Source organism: Myotis nattereri (assembly GCF_964212035.1).
Source record: "Myotis nattereri genome assembly, chromosome: 5".
NCBI lineage: Eukaryota > Metazoa > Chordata > Mammalia > Chiroptera > Vespertilionidae > Myotis > Myotis nattereri.
This window is the reverse complement of record NC_138080.1, coordinates 20,013,335-20,027,206: the sequence shown is the minus strand read 5'-3', so window position 1 is coordinate 20,027,206 and position 13,872 is coordinate 20,013,335. Positions and strand designations below refer to the sequence as shown.

Below are 13,872 nucleotides of genomic sequence, written 5' to 3'. Positions count from 1 at the left end.
AACCACTTACAACTATGCTTGGCACATAGAAGCAGTAAGTATTGGCTATAAAAATAATAATGATTATCATGGTCAACTGATTATATATATATTCATAAATATATATATATTTTTATTTTTAATGCCTGCATAATATCTTCATATAAAACAATGATACAATTAAAGTCCTTTTATACTCTTATTTCTGTAAGACATTTCTAGAAGTGGGATTTCTGAGTCAAATTGTATGCACACTTTTCCTTTATTCTTCTTTTTCTTAGCTATTTATTTTGAAATACCTATAGACTCACAAAAAGTTTCCAACTAAAATAGTACAGAGCTCCTGTGTACCCTCTGTTCACCCGAATGACAACATCTTACATAATTATAGTATATTTTCAAAACCAAGAGATAGCACATTTTAACTTTTAATAAACGGCACCAAATTACCTTCTTACAAATATATGTCAACCTAAACTCCCATTAGCAAGGTAGGAGAATAGCTGATTTCTTATGTCTTTGCCAGAACTCCAGCAATCAATCTATAAAATTTTTGCCAATATGATGGGTAATAATAGTATTAGTATTTCATCTTGCATTTGTGTGGTGACTATGAGGTTGAGCATCATTTCATAATGCTTATTGTCCACCCTGCTGTGCCTGTCAATTTCCTGTTTATATTCCTGCTCCAATTTGTGAGGTTATTTGTGTTTTTCTTGCTTATTTGTAAGAACGTTTTGTTTATTAAGGAGAGTCTCCATGTGTCTGTTATATACTGCAAATATTTTCTTCCAATCTGTCATATGCCTTTCAGTTACATTTTACCTCCTGAAGTTTTACATTTTTATGTAGTCCAATTGGTTAATTTTTCCCCCCATTATGTCTTCGAAATTTCATGTTTTGCTTAGAAAACCTCTCTCCAAAATGATACAGTCTGTAACCCTACCTTGCTTTTCTTACACTCCCTGGATGATGCGGACCTTTTATTTCGTTCAATAATCTCTGTTTATCTCAGATTCCGCATCTGGGCAGTGGATTTAATCCCAGCCAGTTGTCACACACTCGCTTTAACTTTGCCGCATTCCATGATTCCTAACTTGGTATGTTCAAACCTATCCATCTTTTCTCTGGTAAACCAGGGAATTTCCACGCCAACAGGCATTTTGGTAGTTGGAAGGTCAGGCGGTTCCCAGCTAATATCCTCTCCCCACCCTGGCCTGCTGCAGGCGAGGTGAGGTGTGTGACCGTGTTTGCCCGAGGGACGCAGGCCATCTCCGCCTCCAGGGACCGCACCCTGCGCTGGTGGCACCTCCTCTCCGGCCAGGAGAAATTCACCATTTGGGACGGAGGCTCCGAAGATCCCGCTGTGCCTCAGAGCCTTCATGTGGACGAAGCGAGGAAGGTGGTGTACTCGGCATCTGGCTCCAAGGTAACCGAGGTGGCTAATGAAAACGCAGCCACACGAGGCTTGCATTATATTGCTACTGGGCAGCGCAGGCTTAGGTATTGGAGAAGTGTTGGTTGGTTTCAAAACTGATTATAGAAATCATCTTGTGATCAGCAAAAGTTTGGAAACAACAGTAAAGAAATAATGAGTAATAACAGATAGTCTCAAAGATAACCACTGTTAACATTTACATAATTTTACTTTCTGTGGTGTGTGTGTGTGTGTGTGTGTATGTACATGCAAGTGTGTGTGTGTGTGTGTGTATAAAACAAAATTGGGATAAAACCATATGTGCAGTTTTTTAAAGCTACTTTCATTGGCTCATACCCTTAAACATTCTTCAAAAAGAGCATCTTAGTGATTTCACAGGATTCCATCGCCTGGCTCCACTATATTTATTTAACTGATCCTTTACTGTTGGACATATAAGTTGTGTCCAGTGGAGCTTTCAAATAACTGAGATAACTTTACTGATGCATATTTTTTTGTATCTCTCCTTCTTTCTTTAACATAAACCCTAGAAGTAAAATTAATGGGCAAATGTTTACTATTTAAATGGTTACTGCTGATAAAAAGATACTTTTTTGTGAGGTTAAACTGGAAAACTTCTTTAATCAATAATTACTTGTAATGAACATATATGCCAATGCATATGGTATGCCCTGACTTTTGTTCTATTAATAAACCTTTTTATTTGCAGCAATTTTAGATTTATGCAAAGTTTTAAGATGTTATAAAGAGTTCCCACATGCCCTTGATCCAGCCTTCTCTAATATCAACATCTTACATAACTACATTTGTCAAAACTCAGAAATTAATATTTTTTAAAATATTTTATTGATTTTTTACAGAGAGGAAGGGAGAAGGATAGAGAGTTAGAAATATCGATGAGAGAGAAACATCGATCAGCTGCCTCCTACACACTCCCTACTGGGGATGTACCTGCAACCAAGGTACATGCCCTTGACCGGAATCGAACCTGGGACCCTTGAGTCTGCAGGCCGACGCTCTATCCACTGAGCCAAACCGGGCAGGGCTCAGAAATTAATATTGATAACTTCTATCAACCTAATTCCAGGCTTTATTTGGATTTCATTAAATATTCCACAGATGTCCTTTTGCTATTCTAGGATCCGACTCAGGATACCTCTCTCCGACCCCCTTACGTTGGGAACTAGCAGAGCGTTGAAAATAAAATGCATCAACTATGAAAAAGAACAGGTCTTGCATTTGACTCTGGAAACCTTGCAGCCTTGGCGTCCTGCTGAGTTTTCTCATCATTGTCATCCTTCTGTTAGGTCAATGCTTGGAATCTGGAAACGGCGGAGCTGATTTTCCATATCCGGGGAGATGCCTCCGACCCCTGGATCTGCACGGCAGCGCTGGCTTCCCAGGCCACGCTGCTGACCGTGTCTGAAGGCAGTGTGGTCAGTCTGTGGAGCTCAGCCACAGGAAAAGTGCGGGGGAAGCAACACTTGTCCAGCATCAAAGAAGAAACACCTACCTGTGGGGTCTCAGTCCAGAAACCAGGACACATGGTTCTTGGGTTCAGCAAGGGCTCCATCTGTTTGGTAAGCAACTTGATTGAATACTAGAGGCCCGGTGCATGAATTCGTGCACCAGTGGGGTCCCTAGGCCTGGCCGGCAATCAGGGCCAATAGGAGCCTTCCGGCTGCTGGCCAGGGCCTTCCTTCATTTCACACCACCCCCTGGTGGTCAGTTCATATCATAGCGAGCAATAGAACTCCTGGTCTCCCGGTCAAACTCCTGTGGGGACACTTTGCATATTAGCCTTTTATATACATAAACTAGAGGCCCGGTGCACAAAAATTTGTGCACTCGGGAGGAAGGGGGGGGGGTCCCTCAGCCCGGCCTGTGCCCTCTCGCACCTGGGACCCCTCGGGAGATAATGACCTGCTGGCTTAGGCCTGCTCCCGGATGGCAGAGGGCAGGCCCAATCCCTAGGTACAGCCCCTGGTCGGGCTCAGAGCAGGGTTGATTGGGGAGTTGGGACGCCGCCCCTGTCATGCACAGAGCAGGGCAGATTGGGAGGTTGCAATGCCACCCTCAGTCACGCTCAGGGTAGGGCCGATTGGGGGGTTGTGGCGCCACCCCCTGTCACGCACAGAGCAGGGCCAATCAGGGGGTTGGGGAGCTCCCCCCTGTCACTCACAGAGTAGGGCCGATAGGGGAGTTGGGGCACCGCCCCTTGTCACACACAGAGCAGGGCCCGTAGGGGGCAGTTGGGGCGTTGCCCTCTATCACCCACAGAGCAGGGCCAATGAGGGGGTTGGGGCGCCGCCACTGTCACACTCAGGGCAGGGCCGATGGGGAGGTTATGGCTCTACTCCATCACACACAGAGCAGGGCCCGTGGCGGGGTGGGGGGGTGGGGGGGGTGTTGGGGCACCGCACCCTGTCACACACAGAGCCGCAGGGCGATAAGGGGGTTGGGGAGCTCCCCCCTATCAGGCACAGAGCAGGGCTGATCAGGGGGTTGGGACACCTTCTCCTGTCACGAACAGAGCAGGGCGGATAGGGAGGTTGGGGCGCCGTACCCTGTCATGCACAGAGCCACAGGGTGATCAGAGGGTTTGGGCGCTGCCCCCATCACGCTGATATTGGTGCCGGGAGGCCTCACAGCTCCGCTGATCCCGGTGCTGGGAGGCATATTACGCTTTTACTATATAGGATAGGGGCCAGCTGGTTTGCCCTGAAGGGTGTCCCAGATCAGGGTGGGGGTCCCCACTGGGGTGCCTGGCCAGTCTGGGTGAGGGGATGATGGCTGTTTGCAGCTGGTCACACACCCTTCAGGGTGGGGGTCCCCACTGGGTTGCCTGGCCAGTCTGGGTGAGGGACTGAGGGCTGTTTTCAGGCTGGCGGGTGACTGAAGCTCCCAACTGCTCCTTTTTTTTTAATTCTGGGCCAGATTTAGCTTTGAGGCTTGGCTCCAGCTCTTAGGCCTCCTCTGCTGAATGCAGGTTTCTGGCCTTTGTTTACCTTCTGTATTTGAAACAATGTTGCGATCCTGCTGGCTGAAGCCCGGCCGACTAAAGCTGGTTTCTGGGGTTTTGTTTAGCTTCTATATTTGTAACATAATTGCTTAGAGTTGCAGCTCAGAGGCCTGCAGCGGCAGGCGGGGAACGTTGGAGTCCTCCGTCACTGAAGCAAGCAAGCCTCATGTTCGTTTTAAGCTGCCTGGCTGCCAGCTGCCATCTTGGCTGGCAGTTCATTTGCATATTTCCCTGATTAGCCAATGGGAAGGGTAGCGGTCGTACGCTAATTACCATGTTTCTCTTTTATTAGATAGGATGATGCCTACATTCACTCAACTCTAAAATGCTCAGATGTCCTAGAAGTTGGGAGAAACCATCTCACCATTGATCTTTTAATAAATGACACTTAGCTTCCTAATCCTAGAGATTCACAATTCAGTGGAGTTCAAGAAACATCTATTGGTGTCTCCTGGGCGATGGCCAATGAGGGCAATTGTTGGCACTCAGTCCTGCTGAAGATGATGTGGGAGACAGTGTAAGACTGTGTGTTAGAGCTGTCCCCACCGAGGAGCCAGGGGCTGGGGGACTACCCACCAGCTCCATCAGTGGCTGGACACTCCCAAGAGCATTCATACAGGGGCCAAGTGTGATGGCGGGATGGGGGTGGGGAGTCAGAAAAAATACCAACCCAGGTGCAGAGTTGCAGAGTGCAGTAAGCAACCTTCAGGAATAGAAAAGAACCTTGAAGGGATATTCATGGGCCACCAATAGCAAGTTATATAAGGAGTCTTGGGTGGAGAAACAGGGGCATCACGCCAGGCACTGGAGGGGAAGTAAAAGGACAAGGAGTCCAACTGCACCCTCATGAACTCAACGTAGGCCCTGGTCGGTGTAGCTCAGTTGGTTAGGCATTGACCCATGCACCAAAAAGTTGCTGGTTCTATTCCTGATCAGGGCACATGCCCAGACTGTGGGCTCAGTCCCCAGTCAGGGTTGTGCAGGTGGCAGCCGATCGATGTTTCATTCTCACATTGATGTTTCTCTCTCTCCCTCTCCTTTCCTCTCTCTCTAAAAGTCAATTAAAAAAAAAAAAAAAAAAGCTCAACTTAGGGAAGGAGATGAGCTTGCCAATGACATAGCCACACCAAGAGGAACAGACTGTTTTCAGTAGAGGTAGAGGTAGTGTGTTGGATGGGGAAAGGAACAAATACTTCTGGAAGAGGTGATCTGGGAAGGCTCCCCGAGGGGGGCATCCTAGCAGCAAGAAGGCTATCCAAGATGGAAAGGGAAAGATAGAGGGGATAGGGGGTATCGTGGTGGAGAGGTAGGCATTTTAAGGAAAAGAGAGGTGTCATGGAAACAGGTGCCAAGGGGCTGAGAGTTTGATGAGGGGAGGAATGTGGCCACTAGAGAATCATCCCAGAGCTCCACACATCTGAACCTCATGGCCTCTTAGCCTCCCTGAGCAATCGAGGCATGTCTTATACTACCCGAGATCTTCAGGAATACACCCCTTACTTAAAAATGCGACCAGCCTAGAGGATGGTATTTCCTGCAGCACTCTATGTAACAGGAAAACACTGATATGATCTTAAATGTTCATCTATTGAAAAGTGGTTAAGTGAATTTAGGAATATCTATACAATGGAAGATTATGTAGCTATAACAAAATCAGATAGTCTTGTCCTAGCCAGCTGGGCTCAGTGGATAGACCGTTGGTCTGCAGACCAAAGGGTCCTGGGTTCGATTCTGGTCAAGGGCACGTGCCTCGTTGCAGGCTCTTCCTCGGCCCAGGCCCTGGTCAGGGCACTTGCAGAGGCAACCAATCGATGTGTTTCTCTCACATCAATATTTCTCTCTGTCTTTCCCTTTTTATTTCACTCTTTCTAGAAATCAATGGAAAAATATCCCTGGGTGAGGATTAACAACAACAAAAATCAGATAGTCTTGAGCAGTGGTAAGGAAACTGTGGCCCATGGCCTATTTTTGTGTAGCCCATGAACTAAGAATGGCTTTTCTAATTTTAGTAGTTGAAAAAAATTTTTAAAGTATTTTGTGATGTAAAACTTCTATGGAATCCATATTTCACTGTTCATAAATGAAGTTCCATTGGCACACCACACCCATCCTATATAATAAAAGCATAATATGCAAATTGACTGAACGGCAGAACAACTGGTCGCTATGGCATGCACTGATCACCAGGGGGCAGACGCTCAATGCAGGAGCTTCCCCCTGGTGGTCAGTGCGCTCCCCCTATGGGGGAGCCAGAAGCCAGGCTCATGGCTGGCAAGCTCAGCGGTGCTGGCAGGAGCCTCTCCCACCTCCGCTGTAGGCGGGCAGTAAGGAGCGAGGGGTCCCGGACTGCAAGAGCCCTGGACTGCGAGAAGGATGTCTGACTGCTGGCTTAGGCCGAGTCCCCGGGGGGGGGGGTGTATTGGGCCTAAGCCAGCAGACGGACATCCCCCGAGGGGTCTAGATTGCAAGAGGGCGCAGGACAGGCTGAGGGACACCCTCCGTCCCCCAGTGCACAGATCTTGTGCACTGGGCCTCTAGTTTGTTTATATGCTGTCTATGGCTGTGTTTGTGCCATAACGGCAAAGTTGAGACTATATGGCCACAAAGTCTAAAATAGTTACTATCTGGCCCATTACAGGAAAGATTTGCCAACTCCAGGGCTAGAGCTATCTTCATGGAAATTACAACAAATTTTCAGGTAGTGCTCGCTGTGTACTAAGCATTATTCCAGGCACTTTCTATTTGTTAACTTATTTAACCCTCAAAGCAATGCCGAGATGTAGCTGCTGCCATTTTCTTTGTTACAGATAGGTAAACTGAGGCACAGAGAGGCTCACAGGTGGGATTTGAACTCAAGAAGCATAGCTCTAGGATCCATGCTCTTAACCACTATGCTACCCCCTACCCGGCACTATTGGCATTTGGGGCCAGGTCCTTCCCTGCTTTGGGCAGCTGTGCTGTGCATGGCAAGATGTTTAGCAGGATCCCTGGCCTCCACCCACTAGGTACAAAGTATCTCACCAATCTTCACAACCAAAAATGTCTCCAAACATTGCCCAATACCCTCTGGGGAGGCAAAAATCGCCCCTCAGTTGAGAACCACTGCCCCAGATACATTAAGTGAAAAAGCAACTTGCAAAACATCTGTGATGGATTGTGCCACGAAGGATGCTCCTGTAAACATTTATCTATGCTTGATGGGGATATTTGACTTTGTGCAGGTTTCCTCTGAAGGAGACAGCCTGCTGGGGAAGCTTCCGGAAGCTGTGGGGTTCCTGATCACCTCTGAAGATGAGTCCCTTCTCGCCGCAGGTAGCGTTTAGCTCGCTGGGGAGTGGGGAGGAGGCAGCTCTGGATTTGGTTGGAAGGGAAGAGGGGCTTGGGGAAAAGGCAGGGTCTGAGACCAGCGATCAGCAAACTTTTTGCACTGGGCCATGTAGCACACATTTTTGGCTTTGTGGGCCCGACTATTGAACCCTGCCCTGTAATGCAAAAGCCGGTGTAGCAATGAGCCAATAAATCTTTATGTATTCTGAAATTTGCATTTCAAATTATTTTCATGTGTCATAAAATAGTCATCTTATTTTGAGTTTTTTCAACCATTGAAAAATGTAAAAACTCTTCTTAGCTCATGGGCCAGACCAAAAAATAGGTGGCCAGTTCAGGCCCATGGGCTGTCTTTTGCCAACCTTTGTTCCAGGCAAATCTAGCCTCCCTAGGTTTCTGGTTCATTACCTTTGAAATTGGAGTGGATAGTGACAGGGATAGAGCAGGGCTGGGGGAGGTGAGCCAGCCCACACAGCTCCTGCTTTTAGGGGCTTCTGGCCAGCAGGGAAGATGGACACATAGGTAGGCACAAGAAAGACAAGAATCAGGGGCCATGGAGTGTGTCACAGGGTTTCCTTCTTTAGCTCGAAGCAGTCAAGGAAGGCTTCCTAGCGGAGGTGACTAACATGCTCAAGAGCCTGATTTTTTTTCAAGGTATTTTCCCCCCCAGATCAGTTTTAGGTTCACAACCACATTGAGCAGAAGACACAGAGATTTCCCATATGTCCCTCCCCCACTCCCACTCCTGCAGAGCCTCCCACATTACCCACATCTCCCACCAGAGCGGTGCACATTGATAATCAATAACCCAACATTGACACACCACCCCAAGCCCACAGTTTACGTTAGTTTTCGCTCTTGGTTTTGTACAGTTTATGGGTTTGGACACATGCATAATGACATGTATCCATCATTTTAGTCTCAAACAGGGTTTTTTCCCTGCCCTAAAATCGGCCTGATTTTTGCAAAGCCGTTTCCAGGGGTCAAAGACACTGTAGATCAGTGCTGTCCAGTCACGTGAAACACAAATATGAGCCGTGTTTCCAGTTGGGAATGTTCTCATGACCTTATTTCAAAAGGTGAAAAGAAACAGGTGGCCTTCATGTTAATAATATCGCATGTAACCCAACACAGCCAAAAATTCAATATGAAATCAACATAAAAAATCATGCATGGCATAGTTCACATTATTTTTAAAATTCTTGTGTGAAGTTTCGAAATCTAGTGTGTATTTGGTGCTTATATTTATCAGTTCAAACCATTATCAGCCACCAATGTGACCCTATTGGAGAGTGCAGGGCTGATAGGTGAACACTTATCCTTTAAGATCAAATGACAGATGATAGGGTGGTATATACCCTCTGTCCTGTCTCCAAAAGAATGTCAGGTGGCTTAAGCATGTGGAACATGTAGCACAGGAAATAGGAACGAAAGGGAAAAAGAAAAACCAAGATAGAGGCACAAAATAGAGTCAGGACCGAGGCCACAGACACTGAGGGGCCCAGTGACCTAAAGTTTAGGTCCCGAACTTGCTACAGATCACCCGCCAGCGTGGCTCAGCTGGTTGGGCCTCACCTGTGCTCTGAAAGGTTGCTGGCTCGATTTCTGGTCAGGGCACATGCCTGGGTTTCGGGTTTGATCCCTGGTTGGGGAGCATGCCGAAGGCAACCGATCAATGTTTCTGTCTCACATAAATCTCTCTCTCTCTCTCTCTGTCTCTCTCTCTCTCTCTCTCTCTCTCTGTCTCCTCCCCTCCCTCCTTCCCTCCCCTGGCACTCTCTTTCCTTCCCTTCCTGATTCTCCCTTCCTCTCTCTAAGGACATCCAACCCCCCCCCCCCCCCAGCCCTCCACCTAAAATAAAACTTGTTATAGTTGGGTTTCAAGTGTGGCTCTTTCCAGCAGCAGTGAGAAGAAGGAGCCTGGACAGTTTCCCCATTCACGTGGTTTTTTTCTCTTTCTTAAAATATATTTTTATTGATTTTCAGAGAGAAAGGGAGAGAGAGAGAGAGAGAGAGAGAGAGAGAGAGAGAGAGAGAGAGAGACATCAATGATGAGAGAGATTCATTGATGGGCTGCCTCCTGCACGCCCCCTACTAGGATTCGAGGGATTGAGCCTGCAGCCCGGGCATGTGCCCTTGGCCGGAATCGAACCCGGGACCCTTCAGTCGGCAGGCAGGCACTCTATCCACTGAGCCAAACCAGCTAGGGCGCCCATCCACAGTTTTGAGGACCAACCCGTTGGTTAGGAGATGTAGTCCCCATTTGCCCACCTCCCTGCTAGGAGTTCTCTCAACACAACACTCACCCAGCGGTTCTCAACCTGTGGGTCGCGACCCTTTGGGGGTCGAATGACCCTTTCACAGGGGTCGCCTAAGACCATCGGAAAACACATATATAATTACATATTGTTTTTGTGATTAATCACTATGCTTCAATTATGTTCAATTTGTAACAATGAAATTGGGGGTCACCACAACATGAGGAACTGTATTAAAGGGTCGCGGCATTAGGAAGGTTGAGAACCACTGCCCTAGACCGTATTTGGAACGCAAGTGAGCAAGTCCCCTTGGGCAGAGTTGCTGGATAAAATACAGAACTCCCAGCTAACTTTCAGATGAACAGCAAATCAACATTTTAGTACAAGGATATCCCACACAACATTTAGGATATGCTTATATACCAATAAACTGCTTGGATGTTCATCTGAAATTCAAATTTAACTGTGTGTGCTGTTGTCTTGCTAAACCTGGCAGCCCTTTCTCTCCCGCATCTCGCCCTCCTTCACGGCGCTCCCACCGCACTGGCCTGCATGCTGCTGCTCAGACACATCAGCCTGTCCACCCCTCCCAGGGCCTGCCACTTCCTCGTTCCTCCACAGCCAGCTCACAGGTCCTGAGTAACAAGCTACCGCGCAAACGCGGAGGCTCAACACAACAGGAATGTCTTGTCTTACTGTTTTGGAAGCCGAAGTCGGAAATGACGGTGTTGGCAGGGCTGGCTCCCTCCACAGGCTCTAGAGAGGAATCCTTTTCGGCCTCTTCCAGCTTCTGCCTTGTGATTCCTTGACTTGTGGCCACATCCCAGTCCCTGCCTCTGCCTTCACGGAGCCTCCTCTGCCACGTGTGTCTGTGGACATTATCTCGTGGCACCTACTCCCCTGACCACTGTGCCCTTATCAGAAATTATAACCGTTTTCTTTTCCTTCCTCCCTCCCTCCCTTCTTCTCTCCCTTCTTCCCTTCCTCTCTCCCTCTTTTGCTTCCCTCTTTCCTTCTTCAAAACATACTATTTACTGTGTGCCCAGCTTTGTGTTGTGTTCTGGGATATCATGAGCAGCCCAAATAAGCAGTCCCAGTCCTCAGAAAACTCATTGTCTTCTGATCATAAATATCTTTACTGTTTTTCTGTGAGATTATTGATCACTGTCAAGCCCCCCTCCACTTCTCCCAGTGGTAGGCTCTGTGAGGATGAGGGCTGTGTCTATCATGCACCCCATTGTATTCCTTCCACGGGCACATAGTCGGTGCTCAGAAAACTTTGTTGACTCAATTGAATTACTCAGGCTCCTCCAGAAATGAAAGGCATAACCCCGGTCCCTGCCATTTCAGGCTTTGGAAGGTCCGTGCGAATATTCTTGGCCAACTCACAGGGGTTTCATCAATTCATGGCCACTGACCTTGAACATGAGGACACAGTGGAGACAGCTGCTTTCGGTCCTGAGAACAACCTGATTGTCACGGGGTCCCGGGATGCACTCATTCAGGTGAGGGGGAGACCTAGGGCCTGTCATCCTCACCTCGGCCTCTGAAATAACAAGTGTGATTTTTTTTAAGGTATCTTTGACTTTCAAAAAAAAACCGCAGAAAACGAGTGCAGGCAAAACAGGGCAGGTCATTGGGAGGAGAAGGGGTGGGCGTCTCTGAGGACCCAGTGGCAGACCTGGGGGGAATTACCAAAATATTCGAAAGCAGAGATAATTCCCACTAAGCCTGAAAGTCTGGGAGGACTTTGGCCTTTAGAGCGGAGCCGGGCTGGGGGAGGGGAGGAGAGTTCCTGTTAAGCTCAGTTCTCAAGGTTGGTTCTGCAGCGTTCCGAGCTCACCACACCTTTACATTCTGAAAGGTTTTTGCAATACCCACCCCCCAAGAGCTTTTGTTTATGCGGATTATATCAATTTGATCTATATGTTTTTAATAAGTGATTTATCTTGAAATACTTTTAGTATTTGAAGAAGAGTTATGTCTAAGAGAGCTCCCAAATATATTTCTACTCTTCCCTCAGCTTGCCCCAACTGTCACATATCGTATTATCTTGGTCCCTTTATCAAAACCAAGATATTAACATTGGAATAATACTCTTAACTGATCTGCAAATTTTGTTCCAATTTCACCAGCTTTCCCATAAATGTACTTTTTTCTTTAAAAAAAAATATTTTTATTGATTTCCGAGAGGAAGGGAGAGGGAGAGAAAAATAGAAACATCAATGATGAGAGAGAATCATTGGTCGGCTGCCTCCTGCATGCCCCTACTGGGGATGAAGCCCACAACCCAGGGAATGTGCCCTGACCTGGAATGAGCCGTGATCTCCTGGTTCATAGGTCGATGCTCCACCATTGAGCCACACCAGCCAGGCCAGTTGTACTTCTTTTCTATTCCAGGATCTAATTCAGAATCCCACACTGCATTTAGTACTTATTGGCAATTGTCGTATTAAAAATTAAAAATAAGGAAATCCAAAATCAATTATCCATTAATTCAGTAACATGAAATGTCAGCATAATATCTTACTTTTATGAAAATAATTCCATTTCCTGAAACAAACCAAATAACTCATCAGAAGATTGTCCTTGTTTCACATTTTAGCAAATCTCTTTCATGTCTGACTAAATAGAAGACTATTGAACTCTCCTACTTGATTCTGCATACTCCTGTTATAATATCACATGTCCCATGACTCTGGAAAACTCTACTGTTTGCTCATGAGAGGAAGAGAAAGGGAAAAGCAAATAATATCTTAGAATTATTATGAAAATAGTCTTGCTTTTGCAGACAAGGCTGGGGGTGGGGGTACCCTTCAGGGGTTCCCTGGAACACACTTTGAGAACTGCCATGATGGTAGACTGGTGAGATGTAGGGATGTTCTAAGGGGTGGGGAGACACAAAGGCCTTTGAACTACAGCCTAAGAATTCACCTTAGTTGGACAAATGAACTTAAGAAGCATATTTTCAAGCTACAGCTGCATCAGGAAGAAGTCAGCTCTGCCCCTCTGCTCTCCATCCTCAGGTGTGGAGTCTGTCAGAACAGGGGACCCTGCTGGACGTCCTGGAAGGCGTTGGGGCCCCCGTGAGCCTGCTGGCCCAGGGTGGGGCTCTGGTGGCATCCGCTTCCCAGCAGTCCTCATCCTTCAAAGTCTGGGATCTCACTTACACTCAGAAGCCGCGAGCCTCCGCCCCGTTTCTGGACCGCACTGGCCTCACTGCTGTGTCCCACAATGGGAGCTACATTTACTTCCCCAAAATTGGGGACAAAAACAAAGTCACCATCTGGGATTTGGCAGAAGGTTTGTATAAGCACGGTCAGTCTGTGTGGGTAAGCAGTGAGTCCTGTCTTGGTCCCTTTGGGCCGCCGTAACAGAACACTAACAATTAGGGAAGTGGAAACAGGGAAATTTGCAGTAGCCGATTGAAGCTTACGGATAATGAAAGCATTGGAAAAACCGTGGAACGAGCATTTCTATGATCCATTCTTTTTTTTTTAATTATTATTGATTTCAGAGAGGAAGGGAGAGGGAGAGAGATAGAAACATCAATGATGAGAGAATCATTGATCGGCTGCCTCCTGCACACCCCACACGGGCGATCCAGCCCGAAACCCAGGCATGTACCCTGACTGGGAATCAAACCATGATCTCCTGGTTCATAGGTTGTTGCTCAACCACTGAGCCACACCCACCGGGCTATGATCCATTCTTAATTTTTTTTATTTTTTGTTACTCCTCTCCCAAGGATATTTTTCCATTGATTTTTAAAGAATGGAAGGGAGGGTGGGGGTTGTGGGGAAAGATACAGAGAGAGAAACATTGATGTGAGAGAGACCTATTGATTG

At 47.1% G+C, this 13,872-nt stretch overlaps 1 protein-coding gene across 1 annotated transcript in view; it reads left to right on the top strand.

The window, feature by feature from the left end:
* Positions 1–13,872, top strand: part of NWD1 (NACHT and WD repeat domain containing 1) — a gene marked incomplete at its 3' end in the record, with an annotated part of 59,930 nt that overhangs the window by 37,819 nt on the left and 8,239 nt on the right. Inside the window, exons 11-15 of the mRNA XM_081090684.1 lie at positions 1,206–1,408; positions 2,725–2,997; positions 7,661–7,751; positions 11,375–11,529; positions 13,051–13,327. Coding sequence (XP_080946810.1) covers positions 1,206–1,408; positions 2,725–2,997; positions 7,661–7,751; positions 11,375–11,529; positions 13,051–13,327 — 999 coding nt within the window. The remainder of the gene's footprint in view (positions 1–1,205; positions 1,409–2,724; positions 2,998–7,660; positions 7,752–11,374; positions 11,530–13,050; positions 13,328–13,872) is intronic.